Source organism: Anopheles coluzzii, chromosome 2 (assembly GCF_943734685.1).
Source record: "Anopheles coluzzii chromosome 2, AcolN3, whole genome shotgun sequence".
Classification (NCBI taxonomy): Eukaryota; Metazoa; Arthropoda; class Insecta; order Diptera; family Culicidae; genus Anopheles; species Anopheles coluzzii.
Window position 1 is genome coordinate 86,908,167 of NC_064670.1, and position 18,214 is coordinate 86,926,380.

An 18,214-nucleotide genomic window follows, 5' to 3' on the forward strand; every position below is an offset into this window, starting at 1 on the left:
ACTTGTGCAGCAGCAATGAGATTATTGCCGGCGTCCGTCTTTGACACTTTGACAAGAGCCACCTTGAACCGATGTCATGCATTAAAAAGCTATAAAGTTCCACCAAGTTCAGTACCCTTTCTTAACAAGCCTTCAAGTTCCATCATGAACCCTACGCATAGTGCTAATCAGCCGCAAAGTTCCAAAGAGTACCATGTGCCTGTTAAAAAGCTCCATAGTTCCGCAAAGTACCGTCTATCTCTTAATCAGCCACAAAGTACGACATCGGAACGATTTTTCGTTAAACAGCCCTAAATCAGCTATAAAGTACGAGCTGGCTATTTGGGTTCGAACAAAATGAGATTCAAAAGTTGTCTCCTTATTTCAAATGAAAATACGTTAAACATTAGCGCCATCTCTATAATGATTCGCTTACTACACTGACACAGACGAGAAACAGCTGAACTTCCTTTTTGTTTTTCTTGCCAAATTCTAATGCGCATTGTTTTATTCACTTCTCACATCTTTTGTATTGATTAGGAAACTTACAAAATGTTTTTTCTAGGTCTTTGTGCAATAATTCTCACAAAATCGTGCCTCACACTTCCTTTGCAATTTGTATTTAGAAAAGTTGTTTAAATCTAAGGCCGAAAATACACGGACCGGAATTTCGCGCCCGCGGAATTCCGCCTGCTGTCAAACCCATATACAAAGTGTCAACGGCAACTTTCCCGAACTGTCATATTCATACATTTTTCAGCAAGCGGAGCGCTTGTGCGCTTCTCTTCACACGGACTTGGTGCACCCGAATCAATAGAAACACTTTAACACATCAAACTTGGTTTATAAATATTTTATCACTTTTATTGCAAATAAAAGCACATTTCAATTCATAGCTTCACACAAGTTCGCTTCAAACCACACACATTATTTATAAAAGACGCAAACCTTTTCATTCTCTTCGCTAGTAGGGTAAAAAGAAATTACAGTAGAACGTCGATTATCCGGGCAGCTCGGGACCGGACGATTGCCGGTTAATCGATTTGCACGGATAATGGTCCAAGAAATGTCAAACGCATATAAAACATATGAAATTCACTAGTTTTATTATTAATTCACCTAGAATCAATCGATTAATCGTTAGTATAATATTATTTTAATCAATAATGTTAGCAGAATCGCAATGAATTAACGCAGCACACTTGAGGGGTAGAGTTCAGAACGCAGAGAGAGAGAGTTTATTCAACATAGCAACTTACTTTATACCCTACCTCCTGTCACTTAACATTATATTCATGCCAGGTAGCATCACGCCTGACAGTGGTAAACCATTATTCCACAAATAACTGTGGGTTTAACAACTGTTCATGAACAAAAATGAATTTCGAAAATACCCCTAGACACTACCGAGCTGCACAAGAAACTGGTTACCCAATTGATTATCGCTGCAAACTTTCGCCGTACGTATGAACAGCTGTCAGATTTATGCGCACGGTTAAGCCGCCCACCGGTTAATCCGTCCCCGGATAATCGACGTTCTACTGTAATTGTAAAAATAATTGATTAAATTTAAATGGTTGCGTTCTCAACAGTGCTCCTGCCGAAATCTGCCAATATAATCTGACCACACTGGTTCGCAGGTCAGGCGAGCTTTTTGGTGGCCACCGTCGCCAGCGCCTCCAAATCGTTGCGAGTTTCCCTCGCTGGCGACGTCGGTTTTATGTACTTGTGACGTCGGTTTTGACGTTTTGCGACGGTTTGGCGATAGTGGCCGCCAAAAAGCTCGCCTTGCCCTGTGGGCAAAGTGACTAGAAATACCGATGTATATATATGTATATCTAGGGATAGAAGGAAAAAATCTCAATTTTTTAATCGTTGAGCGTTTCTACATACACCGAGAAAGCAGCTGAGAAAATAACTGACAGCATGCTTTGACAGCGACTGACTGCATTTTCAGTGAGGCTGGAAATAGACGAACCGAGGTCGTCGCGGTACCGCGAAATTCGTGTATTGTTTATAACAGTTGTATAACAGTAGAGCTGTCAAATCTTCCGCGCCTCCAATCGCGCCTGCTGTTTCGCAGAGATACCCAACTTCGGTATTGCTGAGATTTTCGCGGTAGCGCGAACCGATTATTTTTACTTTTTCTGGCGGATTTGTGTGAAAACTCGTGTCGAGAAATGAGTTTTGTATTTTATTTTGCACAAACTATGTGAAATAAATAATTTGATTCGCAAATTGATAGAAAAATATTTCTTCTTGGCACATTCAATCGTCACCAGATCTCGGATGGTTCCATACACGAACCGCGATTATCTCGGCTATCTGTAAGATTTTATGACATAATTGACAGCTCAAGTCATACGCGATTTTCGCGGTACCGCGAAGATCTCGGTTCGTCTATTTCCAGCCTGAGAGAAATCTCCTCGGCATGCAAAGAACGATGGAGCTGAGAAAAAATTGAATTGGCAGTTTATGGCGAACGATCAATTATAGTTTGCATTTTTGCCGTCTAATAATCGTAGAAATATTATTAAAAATTAAAAGAAACTTTTTTGACTTCAATTAAGCGATTCAAATGAATTTTTTGAACATCATTTTAAAAGTCTCATCTCGGCGCTTTTCAGAGCTTCTACACACACCGGCATGAGAAACCGATTGTCAATTCTCTCACAGCCATCTCTCAGCTGCAGTCTCGGTGTATGTAGAAACGCTCATTGAACTATAAAACTCAGCCAAACAATTCAATCAATCTAAATAATCCAGCGAAAATCAAATGACAGCACGTACGATAAAATCCAATGGAGCACTGCTGCGGCCCTAGGCGGTCGCGTGGAGCCCCGAGAAAAAGAACTTGCCACCACTGAGAAAAAAATGTGCATCTTAGTCCTTCTTTGGCTTAGAATTCCAATTTTCAGATCGACACTTCAGAAAAAATCTTCATGTGTGTAACCGCTGAACCAAATCTAATCCATATCCTAGATAAAAGATTCGCTTTTACTTCTTTTAAGTTTAGAGTTTTAACCTACCGAAAACTACCGATAAAATTTTGATGCGCCTACCGAAAACCGCCAAAATAATCTGGCCACACTGACTGCAGATAGGTTTATACCTCACAAAAGGCCTTTCTCAGCAATGCTTAGTTCGCTTCTCCACGTAACAAATTTGTTCTCCGGTTTGAATTACAGTGAACGACAAAACAATTGGAAACTAGTAATTTGATCTTCACGCTGCCAGGCACACTAAAAAACCGACGTAACGTATTTTTAACCCATAAATAAAGCTTGTTAATGTTAAAAAAACGTCGTAAAAACCGCGACATGTTAACCATTTATTTAAAGATAATTATTGGAAAACTTCAATAAAATTTGTATAAAGTTGTTCGTTTGCACTGCGGAAACAAACTAACAGCAGTTAGGTTTTCGCTGCGCCGACGGATGGATAAGAATCCTAGTTTAGCATAAAGTTTGTTTTTTTTTTTCATCTAAAAACTAGCTCTTCTCTTCGGGTAAATGTGCATACTACTACTCTAGGACACCCAGAGCTGTACGATGAACAGTGCTAGATATTTAAAGACTTTTTTTATTCTGCTGTTTGCCTTTGCCATCTACGCGGTCATGTCACCATATACAGACTTTCGAGACTTATTGAGTACCACGCAGCCAGATAGTAACTCCTTGCTGCAGAGGAGAGGTCCATACGAGGGTGAAACCCACGTCGGGCGTGTTGTAGAGTCGTTTGAGTACCCCGGGACCGCGATGTGTATTTTTTTCCGTTAAAAAAAATTTCAAGTGCATAATTATTTTATTTATCTCACTTTCACGTCACACGTCATCATTCGAAAGGCAATAAAAACATGATTTGGTGTATAACAGTTCCAAAATGTATGTTTTACTTCTTACAATTAAAATGCTGCTTACATTTAAAATTAACAAGGGAAGTTTGCATTGAACCACTGTCAAGAGAATTTGAAACCATTACACATTGCATTGACTGTCTTGAGGTTAATATTCTGAATTCGCAAATCAATAAATTCAAAAACTTTGTATGAGATTTTTGTTATAAACTCAACAAGGCAGTTTTGATAAAATTGTAGGATAACAACATGTGCATCATACGATATTATCGGAAGTAGTTTTTTTAATTTTTTTATGACTGGATGTTTTTCTCGTTAAGGGTATATGAATGCGTGATTTGGCATGTTTCAACTTGTTTTTTAAATACTCTACTATATAACGCAGAGTAGGTGTTTCGCTCTCACTTTCACCAACTAATTGAAATAGGCGAATAATGTTTTCATATTTACATAACTGTACCTTCGGTGCTCCGGTCCTACTAATTCCTGTCCAAGTCATACGAGCAAAAAATCTTTTACAAAACAGCAAATCAATTGCATCGTGTAGTAAATTTTCAACATCGGTACGGTTGGATTCACGTTTTAAGTATTCTACAACATGCGCCCTATACGTCGGATTTGTGCCAACGATTTCATCTAGCTGTTGCAACTCCTCCTCAGTGTTCAATGGCCTTAACATAAATACCGTCTTGTGAAGACTTTTCTGAGTCGCGGGTTGAGATGTAGACTTTGATCTTGCAACCAATTTATCTATATGTTCGTTTTGCTCTGCTGAATTTTGTATAATAACATCTAATTTAGATGTTATGATCCCTTGTAAGTATCGATTTTCCTGCTCCAATTCCCTTATTCTGGCTTTATACATTTGCAACTGTGTCGCTTGGTTAGACACTACATCGTATTGCGATTGCCGACGTTTGTTATTGACTGGAGAGGTTAAGAATTAAAGCAATTAGTTAAAAAAAAAACAATTTCTTGTACTTCATGAACCAAATTTCTTACCACCGTCAAGCTCCATTTTGAAATCTTCATTATCCACATATTGTTTGACTGAAAAAAATCAGACATAATAACACTCAACGCACATAAAATTATCAAATTACACATGTTATGTCACTTACTACGGTTTTGCGATTCACTGACAATATGTCTTCCAATATTATCCGTGGATGACGAGATAATGCGTGAATTTGAAGCTGAACACAAGAAATAAGAATAATCCCAAGACGATGTTGTAACAATTTTTGAATTATTTTCCTCACATAGTTTTACGTACCGCGTGGTGTTTGTTCTAACGTTTTTTTCTTGACAGGATTGTTGATGTTCAAGGCAGTTTGTCTTTGATAATGCATTTCTGTGACAGTTTCGCTCTGTAATAAACAAAATAAAAACATTGTGTAATTATTCTTATCATATACATGACAATCATACAAATGTTATTTTTCGTTAACGTTTCATACTAAACTTCCATGTGCTTCACTTTATGTTCCAAGTAATCAGAAATTTGGTGCAACTCAAATAAAAAGGAACCAAACTTTATTGTTTATAACTTGATTTAGGAAGTTAACTGAAGGGATATGTGATAAAATCAGGAGAAAACAAGGATAAAAAATCAATCCAACATGTAAAGAACCAAAAGGATCGATTTCAACTATAACAGTGATCATGCATGTGATTAAGGACAAGATAGGATCGTTTATCTCATACCGACAGCAAACATCGATAACATTCATACAATAATCCGATAAATACGTTTTTTCCTATGAATTCTATTTGACCTTTTGATACTGCTACTTACAAAATCTTGCGCCATCGATGTGATACTGGAATCGTCCTCCGATTCTTCGTTTTCGGAGTATTTTCTCTTTGGTGACACTATGAACATGGAATAACGTGATAATTAATCAAATGCTACAATCCTTAATATCGTAACTTTGCCGATACAAAGCTGACTTTTAAAAAGTACTGAATTATAACAACTTACTTAACCCATCAAGCGAAATGTTTTCTTCATTGAAGTCACTGCTTTCAATTTTAATAGCATTTGCTAGCACGTTTTCAAGTTCTGTTCGTGTTGGGCCGAATTCCATCTCATCTTTTCCGCAGCTTACACTTACGGCTTCTGTCGGTTCTTTCCATTCATCTTGTGTATTATCACCTAAGGGATCGACTTGTTCCGTCAACACCTGGATGAAACGCTGGAAACAATCAATGATAAATATCATACGGCTCGTTTTGGGTTATCAAGACTGCCTTCCATCACTTACCGCTGCACCAGTGCCAGCCACGGCTAGGAGTTTGGGTTGAGACTTTTTCATACTTTCATGCACAAGCAACTATAACACACTGTATGAAATATCGATGGCCACACATTAACGTTTGGACAGGATTGTCCAGCTGACCTTTTTATCGTTTTAAAACCCCTTTTGCGACAACCGCAATAAGCACTGAAGTCAGTTCTTACTTTTATTCAATGTAACCCATCGTACGGCACAGTTCTGGAAGTTTGTTTTGGTTTGGATGAAGCTGATTTTGTCTGCCGGTATGTTTACACTGAAACTAAAGGTCTAATTTTACTTAAGCCGCGTTTAAACTGTTGCCTGGTGATGGTTCGATTGCACGTGAATTGCTGGAATCACCTTATCTGTTTTACTCAATTTAATCATACGTAGTTATCATCGTCGCCAACTAGTGATGAGTAATCCGGAGTGGAGTCATGAATCAACTCCAACTCCGGTTCTGGAAAACTGAATCCGATTCCCGATTAAAACCGAATTTGACTCTGCAATTCCGGACGATTCCGATTAAGTCCGGTTGAGTTCGGGGAGACCAGCGAATCCAGTTGGCTTTGGTAGAGTCCGGATCTGGATTGTTACGACCCGCTCCTGTTCGGATGATTGCTACCATCGATTCTGCACCATGAGAATTTTATGAATTATATAGAAGCGCTTATTTCCATTATTTATACACTTATACACTAAGTTTTCATTTCCATTTCTCATTTTTGTTTTCATACTAATTCACTATATCGTCCACGCAACTTGACGGCAGTTGCAGGATCAGGATCGTCTATGCACGATCGTCATCACGCGATAGCATCAGAAATAGCGTTTCTAGCTGGTTTGTGGCTGGATGTTTTCCTCATTTTCGGTATGTGAATACGTGATTTAGCATGCTTTAATTTGTTTTTTAAATACTCTGCTATATAACGCAAGCATGGTTTATCATTTTCAGTAGTGCCAACCGTTTGAAACAGTCGAATAATGTTTTCATATTTGCTTAACTGAATTTTTGGAACTCCACTCCTGCTGATTCCTGACCAACTCATGCTAGCGAACAAGCGCCTACAAAACAGCATATCAATTGCATCGTGCAGTCGATTTTCAAGGTCAGTTCGGGTGGAATCTCGTTGCAAGTATTCTACGACCTGCTCTCTATACTTAGGATCTGAGCCAATGATATCTTCCAGCTTTTGCAGTTCCTCTTCAGTTTCCACTGGATTCAACACAAATACTGTTTTGTGAAAACTTACCGGAGTTGAAAGTTTTGCAGTAAAGGAAGGATCCGGAAATGGCTCTAAAAGTGGAGAACCTGCTCTGGTCGAAACTAACTTCTCCATTTGCTGAACCTGTCTGGTTGAGCCTTTTACAATAATGTCTAACTTATCAGCTATAACTTGTTTTAGGTATCGATTTTTTTCCTCTAGTTTCCTTATTCTTTCTTTACATATCTGTATCTGTATAGATATATCTTGCACTCCATCGTTCTGTGAAATCCGATTGCGATTGGGTTCTGCAGAATTTACAATAAAATGATTTGTTAGAAACGAGTTTTTTTATAATGAAGCTGGTAACATTAATTAATTTCTTACCACTGACAGGTTTCATTCTAAAACTATCGTTTACAAGGTATTGTTTGACGGATTCTGCAAAAAAAACGCATGTCATACACAAGTCAAAATTATTATTAAATTGCACACTTAATACGAGTATCGAACTATTTGCAAATCATTCATTTACGTACCACGTGGTGTTTGTTCTAACTTTTTTTTCTTGACAGGATTGTTGGCTGTCGATGCGGTCGCTCGAAGATCAGTTTCTTTTTGGTAATGCATTTCATCCCAAGCATCGTTCTGTGAGGAAAACAAATATAATTCAATTATTCTCTTCAAATAATAAACATGCCCAAAAAATGTTATACATTCCATCTGATCGTCAGTACTACTACTTACAGAGTCTTGCGATTTCGATGTAATGCTGGAATCGTCTTCCGACTCTTCATCCCCGAAATATTTTCTCTTTGGTAACCCTATAAACATGGTATAACGTAAAACATAATTAAATGCCAAACTTCCTAATGTTGTAATGTATGATGGTAAAAAATACTTCATTATTATAACTTACGTATTGTATCAAGAGGGATGCTTTCTTCATTGAAGACACTGTCCTCTTCTGTAAAGTTTTCTATTTTAATAGCATTCGCTAAAACGCTTTCAATCTCTATGCGGGATGGGTCTAATTTCATTGCATCCGTATACTGCCTATTATCGTTGCTGTTCGATGCGACTTCACGGGTAATACTTCCGACTGCTGTCGGTTTCTTCCTTTCATCTTGTGTATTTTTGCCTAAGGGATCGACTTGTTCCGTCAACACCTGGCAACAATAGTGTAAATGTGCAATAATAGATATCATAAAGATGGGTTTTATTTTACGAAATTTGCATCCATCACTCACCGCTGCACCAGTGCCTGTCCCGGCTACAAGTTTGGTTTGATACTTGTTCATACTTTCATACACAAGCAACTATAACTCACTGCATAAATATTAATATTAGTGGCCATACACATGAACTTCTTCCGATTAATGTTTGGTACAAGTTAAGACAAGATCTTCCAGCTCCCTCTGTATCGTCCCCTTTTGCAAATCCCCTTTTGCAACAATATATACCGACCGAAGTCGGCTCTTACTTTTATTCAATGTAAATGATCCCACAGTTCTGGAGGTTTGTTTTGGTTTGGTGAAGGTGTTTTGGCCTATCGGTATGTTTACACTGAACTAAAGGCCTAATTTTACTTATGCCGCGTGTAAACGATTGTGGTGAAGTTGTTTTGCTGTTTGAAAAGTATTCGAAATTTTTCGAAATTCAATAAATCGTTAATTTTGTAATTAAAAAAAGCACACATACCAGTAATATTTGTTTAAATTTAGATAACATAACAAGACATATCATCTGAAAACGACGAATGAATTGGATGTTTGCCACAATCGTTTAAACATACTCAAACACACCAGCACGTGTAATATTCGAAAACGATGTTAGATTGCCTTATTTGACTGCTATTTGACTGCCAAACTGCGTTGGGCTCACCACACTTTGGGTCAATTTTTTTAGGTGAGAATGTCACACTCACACCACCTCAGCAAACGTCTTGCTTGCAAAACAAGAAGAAGTGAAAATCTGCCGCGTCAAAAGCGAAACGTGCGTACGGTGGTGGCGTACAGTTTGCGATTGTAAATCTATCTCCATACCAGAGCCGCGTTTTACGAGATTTCAGAGGTGCGCATCAGCTCGCTGGTGGTGTCTGAAAAGTGTTCAAAGTGCAACAGGGTACAAAGTGATTTCCGAAATTATCTTCCTTCGGACAGAAGCTGCGCTGCTCTAACCATGGCTCCAGTCGAAAAGCAGACCGACCAGGAATTGACGATTGAAGATCCGACCGTCATCGAAAAGTACAGAATAGCCGGTGATGTTGTGAACAGTAAGTGTGTTAGTTATTTAACTGGTGTAGAAATAACAGTTATCGGAAAAGGGCTGCATAAGTTGGATTATCCCCAATAATGGTGCGTACGTTGCAGCTTCGATTGCATCTGGTGTAGTGTCATCATGATCTGCTACATACCTCGTCGCTTGCCCACATCTGTGAAAAAATGTCTTACTACCACATACGAGCACGTGAACAAGGCGGTGTTACACAAAACGCGCTCCGGTTTCCTGTCGCAGGAGGCCACGTTTTCCGGAAGGAGCAGATTTCGTTGCGTTCACTTGGACGCACGATCTTGTGCAGGATGGTTTAGTGTGTGTCACGTAGTACTTTCACTTCTCCTTGACCGTTTGTGATCAGTGATAAGCCTCGTAGTGCAGTAGTTGGCATGGAAATCTGCTAAGATGTAGGTTTATAACCTCCAAAATCTGCACGTTGTCTCGGGGTGCGTGCAGAGAAAACCTCATTTTTTTGTGATATCGTTGAATGTTTTTATTGAAGCTGTGATTGGCTTTAGCTTTAACGGTTATTAATTGTGTCGTTTATTTTTTCTTTCTAGGAACCCTCCAAGCAATTGTCAAAGAATGTGTTGCTGGTGCTTCAGTCAAAGAAATTTGCCAGAAGGGTGACAATATGCTGATGCATGATACGGGAAAGGTGAGTTTTGTGTGAAAAATATTAAATTGTTTGAAAGGGCCTGTTCTAGTTGAAAACGATTTCGTTGCTTTCCGAACCTAATGCAAAATTAGCGTTAGGGAAAGGGTGCGTGGTGTTTGTGCATGTGGTAACGTCGTTAGACTTTTGCTGCCTTACACTTCCCGCCAGAGGTGTGAGTTCGAATCTTCGATCGACCCACCAATCACGATTTAACTAATTTATATTTGTGTCCGATGATTTTAACCAACTTAGAGCCAATTAAGTTAGATAGTATCTGAGATATAAAAATATCGCTGATCATCACAATGATATATGAGGACACACGATTATAACGCTTTTTTTCTTGATTAATCTAATGACGCTAAGAAAATGTGATACATAAATCCCCGCTTTCTTTACTTTTTTCCCTGCACACTCTTCGGTGTAGAAATATAAGCATGATGAAGACATGAAGAAAGGCATTGCCTTCCCAACATGCCTCTCGGTGAACAACTGCATCTGTCACTTTTCACCAGCGCGTAACGATCCGGACTACGTGCTGAAAGAGAACGATGTGGTCAAGATCGACATGGGCGCACACATCGACGGTTTCATCGCGGTTGCGGCCCACACGATCGTGGTTGGTGCGACACCCGAGAATAAGTGCAAGGGCCGCGCGGCCGACGTTGTCTTGGCGGCATACCATGCCAGCCAGGCCGCGCTCCGCCTGCTTAAGGCTGGTACTGGCAACTATGCGGTCACGGATGCGGTACAAAAAATTGCGTCCGACTTCAAGTGCAAACCGATCGAAGGTATGCTGAGCCACCAGCTGAAACAGTTCAAAATCGATGGCGAGAAAACGATCATCCAGAATCCGACAATTGCGCAAAAGAAGGAGCACGAGAAGTGTGACTTTGAGAAGTATGAAGTGTATGCGATGGATGTACTGATCAGCACGGGCGAAGGGCTTGGCAAGGAGCATGATACCCGGGTGGCGATCTACAAGAAAACGGACGAAAACTACATGCTTAAGCTGAAAGCATCCCGTGCGTTCATCGGTGAGGTAAGTGTGTATAGGATCGCCCTTTGACATGGCTCTGACATGGGCCACTCCATAGTATAATGCGTTGAAGGGCTTGTAGTTAGTATGAACTGTGGCAGGGTTTTGGGTTCAAATCCCTCTCTCTAATGGTGTTCTGACTCTGACACAAGCCCTTCTTCTGCAACTGGCAAAAATACTATGAAATGTTGTGTCTGCCCGCAGCAATGCATATAAAACTATAACACCACACTATTTCTAACCAAATTTTACCCAATGATTAAAACCTACGCGCTCGAGGGGATAGTTCTTCTGAGGGGAGAGTTTGATTAAGTTCTCTTACTGTGGTAGAGTTTGTAATAAAGAACGAAAAGAGGATTTGAACTGAAGCACGGATTCTCGAAAACTGATTAGGGGGAATTATTTGTGTATGCAAATATACTTCTTCTAATCCTGATTGAGGCTGTGCAAGCAGGAATCGCTGTTCTCGTTCTTCACTGCTTATCTTCACATTAAATGGGACTGTCAAATCTCGAGCCTTGGTTGTGACGACCCAATGAGTAGTATAAGATTATGAGAGCTGAGGGTAAATTGAAATAGTAGTAGTTCAGTTCCCACCCTTTAAAATATGCAAAGCTTTTTTTTGTGTATGAGAAAGGGGTATGCTGGGAACATATGTTTTATTTTGTGATGTTCGCTTCCTAACTTTATTTATCTAATCATTTTTTTCCGCAACACTTCCCCTACAAATGAACTCCGACAGGTGAAGAAGAAGTACGGTACAATGCCATTCAACTTGCGCAACTTCGAAGAGGAGGCAAAGGCTAAGCTAGGCGTCAACGAATGCGTGACGCACAAGATGGTTGAACCCTTCCAAGTATTATACGAGAAGCATAGTAAGTAATCCAGTAACACTAATGCATATTTACTAGCTATATATGCAAGGAGAATTACGTGTCGCTGTAGTTGCAATAGGCTTCACGACCAGACACCTTGCTAAAGCGTACCCCAGCGACTCTTGATTCCCCGTCCGGTGATGGTACTTTTTGCGTAAAGGATTCTGTCTTCTGATGGATGACTTTTGCAAGAACATCCATCGCTGGCCGATATTGGTGCGTTAATCAATTGAGATTAATCAAGCCCAGGGCTTAGAGTGTCGCACAAAAACAACACCTTTGTTTAATGTTCGATAGCCATGTTTTGCTTTCGCCACAAGTGTGTTAAATGAACCTTCTTGTTTGGCTTTTTTTCTAGATGAATACGTTGCTCAGTTCAAATACACGGTGCTCATCACGGCCAATGGGAAGAAAGTCGTTACCGGCCATCCTTTCGATGAGAACTGCTACGAAAGCGAACACAGCGTGCAGGACGAAGAGATGAAGAATCTGCTAGCCGGCAAGGTAGCGCCGCAAAGTGGCGCGAAGGCGAAGAAGAAGCGAAACCGAGGAAAGAAGAACAAGGGAGCGGCCGCCGGTGCAGCTGACGAGGAGGAAGGTGATAGTGGCGAAGAAGATGCTCCTGCTGCTACTGCCGATAAGGCGGAAGCAAAAGCATAACAGCAATGTATTGCGTTTACAGCCACTGCGCCGCCACCACCTTCAGTGAGTCGAGCAGCTTTTCTTCCTCCCTCTCCTTCTGTCACCCCAGTACACGGCTGCCGTCGGTCCACCAACACCGTGTACTGATGGTTATTAACGTTTTATTCGGACGCGCAATATTCCGTACCGCAATACCCTTCGGCGCATTGCTGCACACTGCCGTTACGAGGAAAAGTGCAATGCGGCGTCCGCTTAGGGAAATAGTTCTCCCGCTCACTCCCGCAAACACGTGTGAGAAGTGCACTGGTTCTAAAAATAGAACGGTTCTAAGACAACATCCGTGCAGAGCCATCTAGCGGCTGGTCCATCTAACTTACGTTGTAGCGTTTTTTTTAAAGAGGGATAAAATCGCAAAGCAACTTAAGGCGTAGAATGCGTTTTTTTTTTTTTGTGAAATTTAATATTATGCTTTATTTTTACTTTTTTTTGCCTTTCAATCCATTAATTACCCTGTGGTACGTTACAATTCCGGTCCGATTGTAATCCCCATGCATGACAAGACTCTACTTTTGACTTCGATAGCAAAAGTTATTTTTCTTCGCATCCGTACGTTAATATGTTTTAAATTACAGTTTTTTTTACAGATTCCTCAGGCTAGGGGAAAAACAAACCCCCTACCTTTTTCATCAAAATTTTGTTATTTCTTTTAAAAATAAATCAGATCCGTTGTCATACGAGCATATACGTTGTCGCTTACTGTTGAAGTATAATTGTACCACAGTCCGAAATTGTCTACGGCCGAGGCAGAAATAATAAACACAACTCGTCCTTCCTATTTCACAGACCCGCGTTTTATTTCATGTTACCAACAGTTAGTGTTTAAACCATTCGTGTCCTACTTCTTTGTCACTGCTGCTGCAGGTTCGGCTTTTGGGGGGGCTGGTTGAGCGTCCAGGGCTTGTTTAATTGCATCCGAACCCTTCTTTGCCCACTGGCCAGCATAGCAAGGAAGCCGATGGATGAAATGAATCGTATTTTTCACACCCTCATTGTAATAATGTTTCGTCACAAAGCATAACTCTCCGCTCGAAGGGAGGGCCGGTATCTGGAAACGGGAATGGGTTTCGGGAAACGGGAATGGATTAGTTCCGAGTTCTACCCAAAAGCTGTACTCGAGCTGCTGCTTACATCCAATGGAATTTGTTGCTTTACGCTCTCGATGTGTGGCTTCATTGCAGTAGCATACCGCTCGTACACCTTTTCGGTGTCTTCCTCCCAGATGCCTTCCTGCTTGCTGTAGTACACGGCACCGCCAGCGAGGCCAACTTTTACCGCAAACCTGAGGAGGACAACCGAGAATACCGCATAAATGTATGCCCAGTTGGTAATCAGCAGCCAATCGGTATGGACGGTACGAGCATAGGACGGAGATGCACAGCCCGCTAACATATTTACCTGAACATATTCGATTACGCTTCCAACAGTCGGACACCCCAACAACAGTGGGTTAGCTTACTTACTCCCCCAAAAACACTCGCAGGAAAGATCAAGCAGGATTTGTGTGTTTTTATTTTACGTAATTTTTACCAAAACCACAAGCCGATTTATCCGAGTTGTCAGCTGATTTATAAGGTTCACGCTGTGCGCCGTTGAATGAAAGCGTGGATGACAAATTAAACAGTTCTTCCTTTAAAGTAAACGTTCCTGCTTGGTCTTTGAGCATAAAGACGATCTTTGGAATTTTAAAATTAATACGCTTAATTAAATAATTATGTATAAGCAGGAAAATAAAATAAAAGAATATTTTTTTATTTCAAAACATTCGCACCGTCTCTTGTTGAGAACTCGACCTGACGCTCTAAACTTACCGATCAAAGCTAGCTGCAGAAATTGCTGTGACAGCAATTGAAGAAGAAGTTTATGCGGATAAAATTAAACTAGATGTATCATTATCAGAAGAACGATAATAGCATTGTGCATATAGTTGAACCGTACTAAATAGTTCCAATTTCTGCAAACCACTACGGCAATTGGTCAACATTGAGATATCATTTGCAGTGAACCAACAAACAGCTAGATTGCCTTGTGTCATCGTGGAGAAGCGGAAGAAGAAGAAGAAGAAGAAAAACCAACAACTCAGCTCGAAGCTCCAAGACCCACAGTGCTTAGGTGTGGTTTTGTTTTGTCGAAATATAGGGACGTTCTTATCGGTAAAGAATTCCTGCGCTTACGAGACGGATGGCCTGTTTCTAACAGTCAGATTAGGAAAATAACGGTATTATCCTCAAAAATATCGGACTAAACGTTATCCATCGTGTTCGTGTGTGTATCCAGCAGTAAATAAAAGGGTCCAAAAATGACCGGACGACTTCCAGCTTGTGTGATTGATGTAGGAACTGGGTATGTGTCATCACCGGACCAAGTGGAGTGGGAAGATAGATAAAGAGCGGCAAATTGCTGATCTTGGCCAGCTTTTCGACAATTTGGCTTAAAATAAATGATCAATTACTCATACTGATGTGATTACTCCTCTTGCGCGTTTTGCGGCGCGTATCACAGGTACACGAAACTTGGGTTTGCAGCGAACAAGGAACCACAGTTCATCATCCCTTCCGCTATTGCGATCAAAGAGTCGGCCAAAGTAGGCGATCAAAGTGCACGCCGTGTGACCAAAGGAGTCGAGGACTTGGATTTCTACATCGGCGATGAAGCGTTCGATGCGACTGGATACTCGGTGAAGGTATGTATGACTCATGCGAGGGGGAGAGTGGACCCCCATCACACGTAATGATGATTAATGTTCATATGGAACTGCTCTCTATCCCTCCCGGATTGTAGTACCCCGTTCGCCATGGGCTGGTCGAAGATTGGGACCTGATGGAGCGGTTTCTGGAGCAGTGCATTTTCAAATATCTTCGCGCGGAACCGGAGGACCACCACTTTCTGCTTACCGAGCCGCCACTAAACACGCCGGAAAACCGGGAGTACACTGCCGAAATCATGTTCGAAACGTTTAACGTACCGGGGCTGTACATTGCGGTGCAGGCGGTGCTCGCACTGGCGGCCAGCTGGGCATCGCGCCCGGTCGAGGAGCGGACGCTGACCGGCATTGTGGTGGACAGCGGTGACGGCGTCACGCACGTCATTCCCGTAGCGGAGGGGTACGTGATCGGATCGTGCATCAAACACATTCCTATTGCGGGGCGCAACATTACCTCGTTCATTCAGAGCTTGCTGCGCGAGCGCGAGGTGGGCATTCCGCCTGAGCAGAGTCTGGAGACGGCCAAAGCGATTAAGGAACGGTACAGCTACATCTGTCCGGACATTGCGAAAGAGTTTGCCAAGTACGATGCGGAACCGACCAAGTGGATGCGCCACTACGAGGGCATCAATGCAATCACGAAGCAGCCGTTCGGTGTGGACGTCGGGTACGAGCGGTTCCTGGGGCCGGAAATTTTCTTCCATCCCGAGTTTTCCAACCCCGACTTCACGACACCGTTGTCGGAAATCGTAGACACGGTCATACAGAACTGCCCAATCGATGTGCGAAGACCGCTGTACAACAATATCGTGCTGAGCGGTGGGTCGACAATGTTCCGTGATTTTGGTAAGTATACACAGGGAAGATATTTCGGAAGTGAGGATACTCTTGCCTACAACTTTTCTATTTTTATACCCATCTAGGACGTCGTCTGCAACGAGACATAAAGCGAAGTGTCGATGCTCGTCTGAGAATTAGTGAAAATTTAAGCGAAGGAAGAATAAAGGTATGTATAACGGACGTGTTAGGAGATGCAGAGCGGCAATAAAAGCTACCGTGCATGCACTAATATGAGATGATTTGTCGTTCTCGTCGTAGCCAAAACCAATTGATGTGTCGGTGATATCGCATCATATGCAACGATACGCCGTCTGGTTCGGAGGTAGCATGCTGGCTTCCACGGTAAGCGCTAATTCGAAAAATGTGGGTGTGTCGCAAAAAAAAGGTGACTAATTATTATGTTTTGTGCTCTTCTCTCTCATCCAGCCCGAATTCTATCAAGTGTGTCACACAAAAGCTGCCTACGAAGAGTACGGGCCTGGTATATGCCGCCATAATCCAGTCTTTGGAACCATGACATAAGGAAAAGCGGATGTTTAGCGTGAATACAGAACACATTGGCGTTATAGTGAATCGTGCCCATCCAATGCAACGCGTCAGGTTCGGTATCTTAAACGAATGGTGAGAAAATTGAACAAACTGCTAAATAGAAACGACTTGAAGTCTTTTCTAAAAAAAAACACACATACATTATTTACCAAAAGTAATCCCCATTAAAAATCGTTACGTTCGTTTGCTTCCACAGCAAACCGGTAAACTAGAAGTGTAAGCCCGCGATTAGGAAGCATTTCAAACGTTTTGTATTTTTTTTATACTTTATACATACAGTTCCATTCGTTAGGCAATTGCGCAATCGTTCCCTGCCAATTCATTTCTCTTCTTTGCTTGTATGCATGCAGGTCCGTAATTTTATCACCAGCTTAAAAGAAAACAATGAAAAAATGCTTCTATCATAACAGTATGTAATAAAACGACGGTTCGAAACATTAAACAACTACATTGCAACGAGTATTATCGGAGCAGATGGAATGCATGCATGCAACTCGGAAGTATCGAAATAAACTGCATTTTTTTGTTAATTTTTTAAATCATCATTTTTAGATGCGGCTGAGCGTTATCGGTACCCAATTTAAAGTATTAAAATAAATTTCCAAACTATCTTTCATTTGAAGAGAAATAAAGCAATAGCGTACGTAAAACTGTAGCAAGTTTCGATTGAAAACAATTGTATATTGTTGGTATATTTGGTATATTTGGTATTGGTATATTTCTTACATCGAACTACATTTGTAACTTGTTGAACAGTTGCATACTTCATGTATTGGGGTTTGTTCACCCATCTGAGGAAATGAATTTGCCCTGTTATAACGGGTGTTCAGGAAATATAATAACCAATTAAAATTAATTAAATAACAAAGCTGCGGTAAGATCTTCAACTACTACTTTGAAATAAAAAAAAAAGAATTTTCTTCAGAACGGAGAACGAGGTGTTACTTAGGTTCCAACATAGAACAATTCTTGCAAGTGAGTAGCAAATTCAACCTTATTTCAATCACAGGTAAGTAAAAAAACAGACCAATGTGATTTTAGTCCCTAGCAGTATCTTGAGAGGAGATATCACTAGCGAGTGCGGTTCATTATCTTATCAGTTCTAATGGTGCATTTGATAGCAATATTGAATAGCTTCCAAACCGTAAAGCATTAATACAACCATATTTCTTTCTTTTTACACTCAAAATAATTTAAACAAGCAAACATATATTTAACTGTTGTTTTATTTCGTGTTTTTATTATTTTTTACTT

General features: G+C 40.8%; 4 protein-coding genes across 9 annotated transcripts; 2 read left to right on the forward strand and 2 right to left on the reverse strand.

Annotated features, from left to right (window-relative positions):
- Window positions 1-3,839: 3,839 nt before the first annotated feature.
- Window positions 3,840-8,859, reverse strand: LOC120961508 (uncharacterized). 4 transcript variants are annotated; one of them, XM_049605907.1, is made up of 7 exons: window positions 8,570-8,850; window positions 5,820-6,021; window positions 5,634-5,710; window positions 5,112-5,205; window positions 4,957-5,031; window positions 4,838-4,885; window positions 3,840-4,762 (listed from the first exon to the last, which is right to left on the reverse strand). In XM_049605907.1, the coding sequence occupies exons 1-7, from the start codon at window positions 8,618-8,620 to the stop codon at window positions 4,092-4,094; spliced, it is 1,218 nt and encodes a 405-aa protein (XP_049461864.1). In that variant the 5' UTR covers window positions 8,621-8,850; the 3' UTR covers window positions 3,840-4,091. The 4 variants fall into 4 exon arrangements, with proteins under 4 accessions (XP_049461864.1, XP_049461863.1, XP_040241186.2 ...); XM_049605906.1 differs by having other exon boundaries at window positions 5,820-6,033; XM_040385252.2 differs by lacking the exon at window positions 8,570-8,850 and adding an exon at window positions 6,103-6,351 and having other exon boundaries at window positions 5,820-6,033.
- Window positions 8,860-9,262: 403 nt separating this feature from the next.
- Window positions 9,263-13,550, forward strand: LOC120961507 (proliferation-associated protein 2G4). Of its 3 annotated transcripts, XM_040385250.2 has the most exons (6): window positions 9,263-9,392; window positions 9,482-9,594; window positions 10,157-10,254; window positions 10,682-11,296; window positions 12,036-12,168; window positions 12,527-13,550. In XM_040385250.2, the coding sequence occupies exons 2-6, from the start codon at window positions 9,501-9,503 to the stop codon at window positions 12,826-12,828; spliced, it is 1,242 nt and encodes a 413-aa protein (XP_040241184.1). In that variant the 5' UTR covers window positions 9,263-9,392; window positions 9,482-9,500; the 3' UTR covers window positions 12,829-13,550. The 3 variants fall into 3 exon arrangements, with proteins under 3 accessions (XP_040241184.1, XP_040241183.1, XP_040241185.1); XM_040385249.2 differs by having other exon boundaries at window positions 9,263-9,594; XM_040385251.2 differs by lacking the exons at window positions 9,263-9,392; window positions 9,482-9,594 and adding an exon at window positions 9,828-10,003.
- An 89-nt stretch (window positions 13,551-13,639) lies between these two features.
- On the reverse strand, window positions 13,640-14,438 carry LOC120961509 (MICOS complex subunit MIC13 homolog QIL1-like). Its single transcript, XM_040385253.2, has 3 exons — window positions 14,266-14,438; window positions 13,999-14,149; window positions 13,640-13,915 (listed from the first exon to the last, which is right to left on the reverse strand). Exons 1-3 carry the CDS (start codon window positions 14,271-14,273, stop codon window positions 13,706-13,708), a joined length of 369 nt encoding a protein of 122 aa, XP_040241187.1. The 5' UTR covers window positions 14,274-14,438; the 3' UTR covers window positions 13,640-13,705.
- A 266-nt stretch (window positions 14,439-14,704) lies between these two features.
- LOC120961505 (actin-related protein 3) lies at window positions 14,705-17,615 on the forward strand. Its single transcript, XM_040385247.2, has 6 exons — window positions 14,705-15,210; window positions 15,370-15,550; window positions 15,649-16,417; window positions 16,495-16,577; window positions 16,670-16,753; window positions 16,838-17,615. The coding sequence occupies exons 1-6, from the start codon at window positions 15,167-15,169 to the stop codon at window positions 16,931-16,933; spliced, it is 1,257 nt and encodes a 418-aa protein (XP_040241181.1). The 5' UTR covers window positions 14,705-15,166; the 3' UTR covers window positions 16,934-17,615.
- Window positions 17,616-18,214: the final 599 nt, after the last annotated feature.

Bases quoted from the DNA above. Each gene is read 5' to 3' on its own strand.
- LOC120961508 (XM_040385248.2), bottom strand. From the start codon at position 8,620: ATGAACAAGTATCAAACCAAACTTGTAGCCGGGACAGGCACTGGTGCA. The intron at 8,489-8,569 runs GTGAGTGATGGA...TATTGTTGCCAG, and splicing joins GGACAGGCACTGGTGCAGCG to GTGTTGACGGAACAAGTCGA. The intron at 8,144-8,238 runs GTAAGTTATAAT...CCATGTTTATAG, and splicing joins CATCCCTCTTGATACAATAC to GGTTACCAAAGAGAAAATAT.
- LOC120961507 (XM_040385249.2), top strand. From the start codon at position 9,501: ATGGCTCCAGTCGAAAAGCAGACCGACCAGGAATTGACGATTGAAGAT. The intron at 10,255-10,681 runs GTGAGTTTTGTG...TCTTCGGTGTAG, and splicing joins TGATGCATGATACGGGAAAG to AAATATAAGCATGATGAAGA. The intron at 11,297-12,035 runs GTAAGTGTGTAT...GAACTCCGACAG, and splicing joins CCCGTGCGTTCATCGGTGAG to GTGAAGAAGAAGTACGGTAC.
- LOC120961509 (XM_040385253.2), bottom strand. The intron at 13,916-13,998 runs GTAAGCAGCAGC...TCCCGTTTCCAG, and splicing joins AGCAACAAATTCCATTGGAT to ATACCGGCCCTCCCTTCGAG.
- LOC120961505 (XM_040385247.2), top strand. From the start codon at position 15,167: ATGACCGGACGACTTCCAGCTTGTGTGATTGATGTAGGAACTGG. The intron at 15,211-15,369 runs GTATGTGTCATC...CGCGTATCACAG, and splicing joins GTGATTGATGTAGGAACTGG to GTACACGAAACTTGGGTTTG. The intron at 16,754-16,837 runs GTAAGCGCTAAT...TCTCTCATCCAG, and splicing joins GTAGCATGCTGGCTTCCACG to CCCGAATTCTATCAAGTGTG.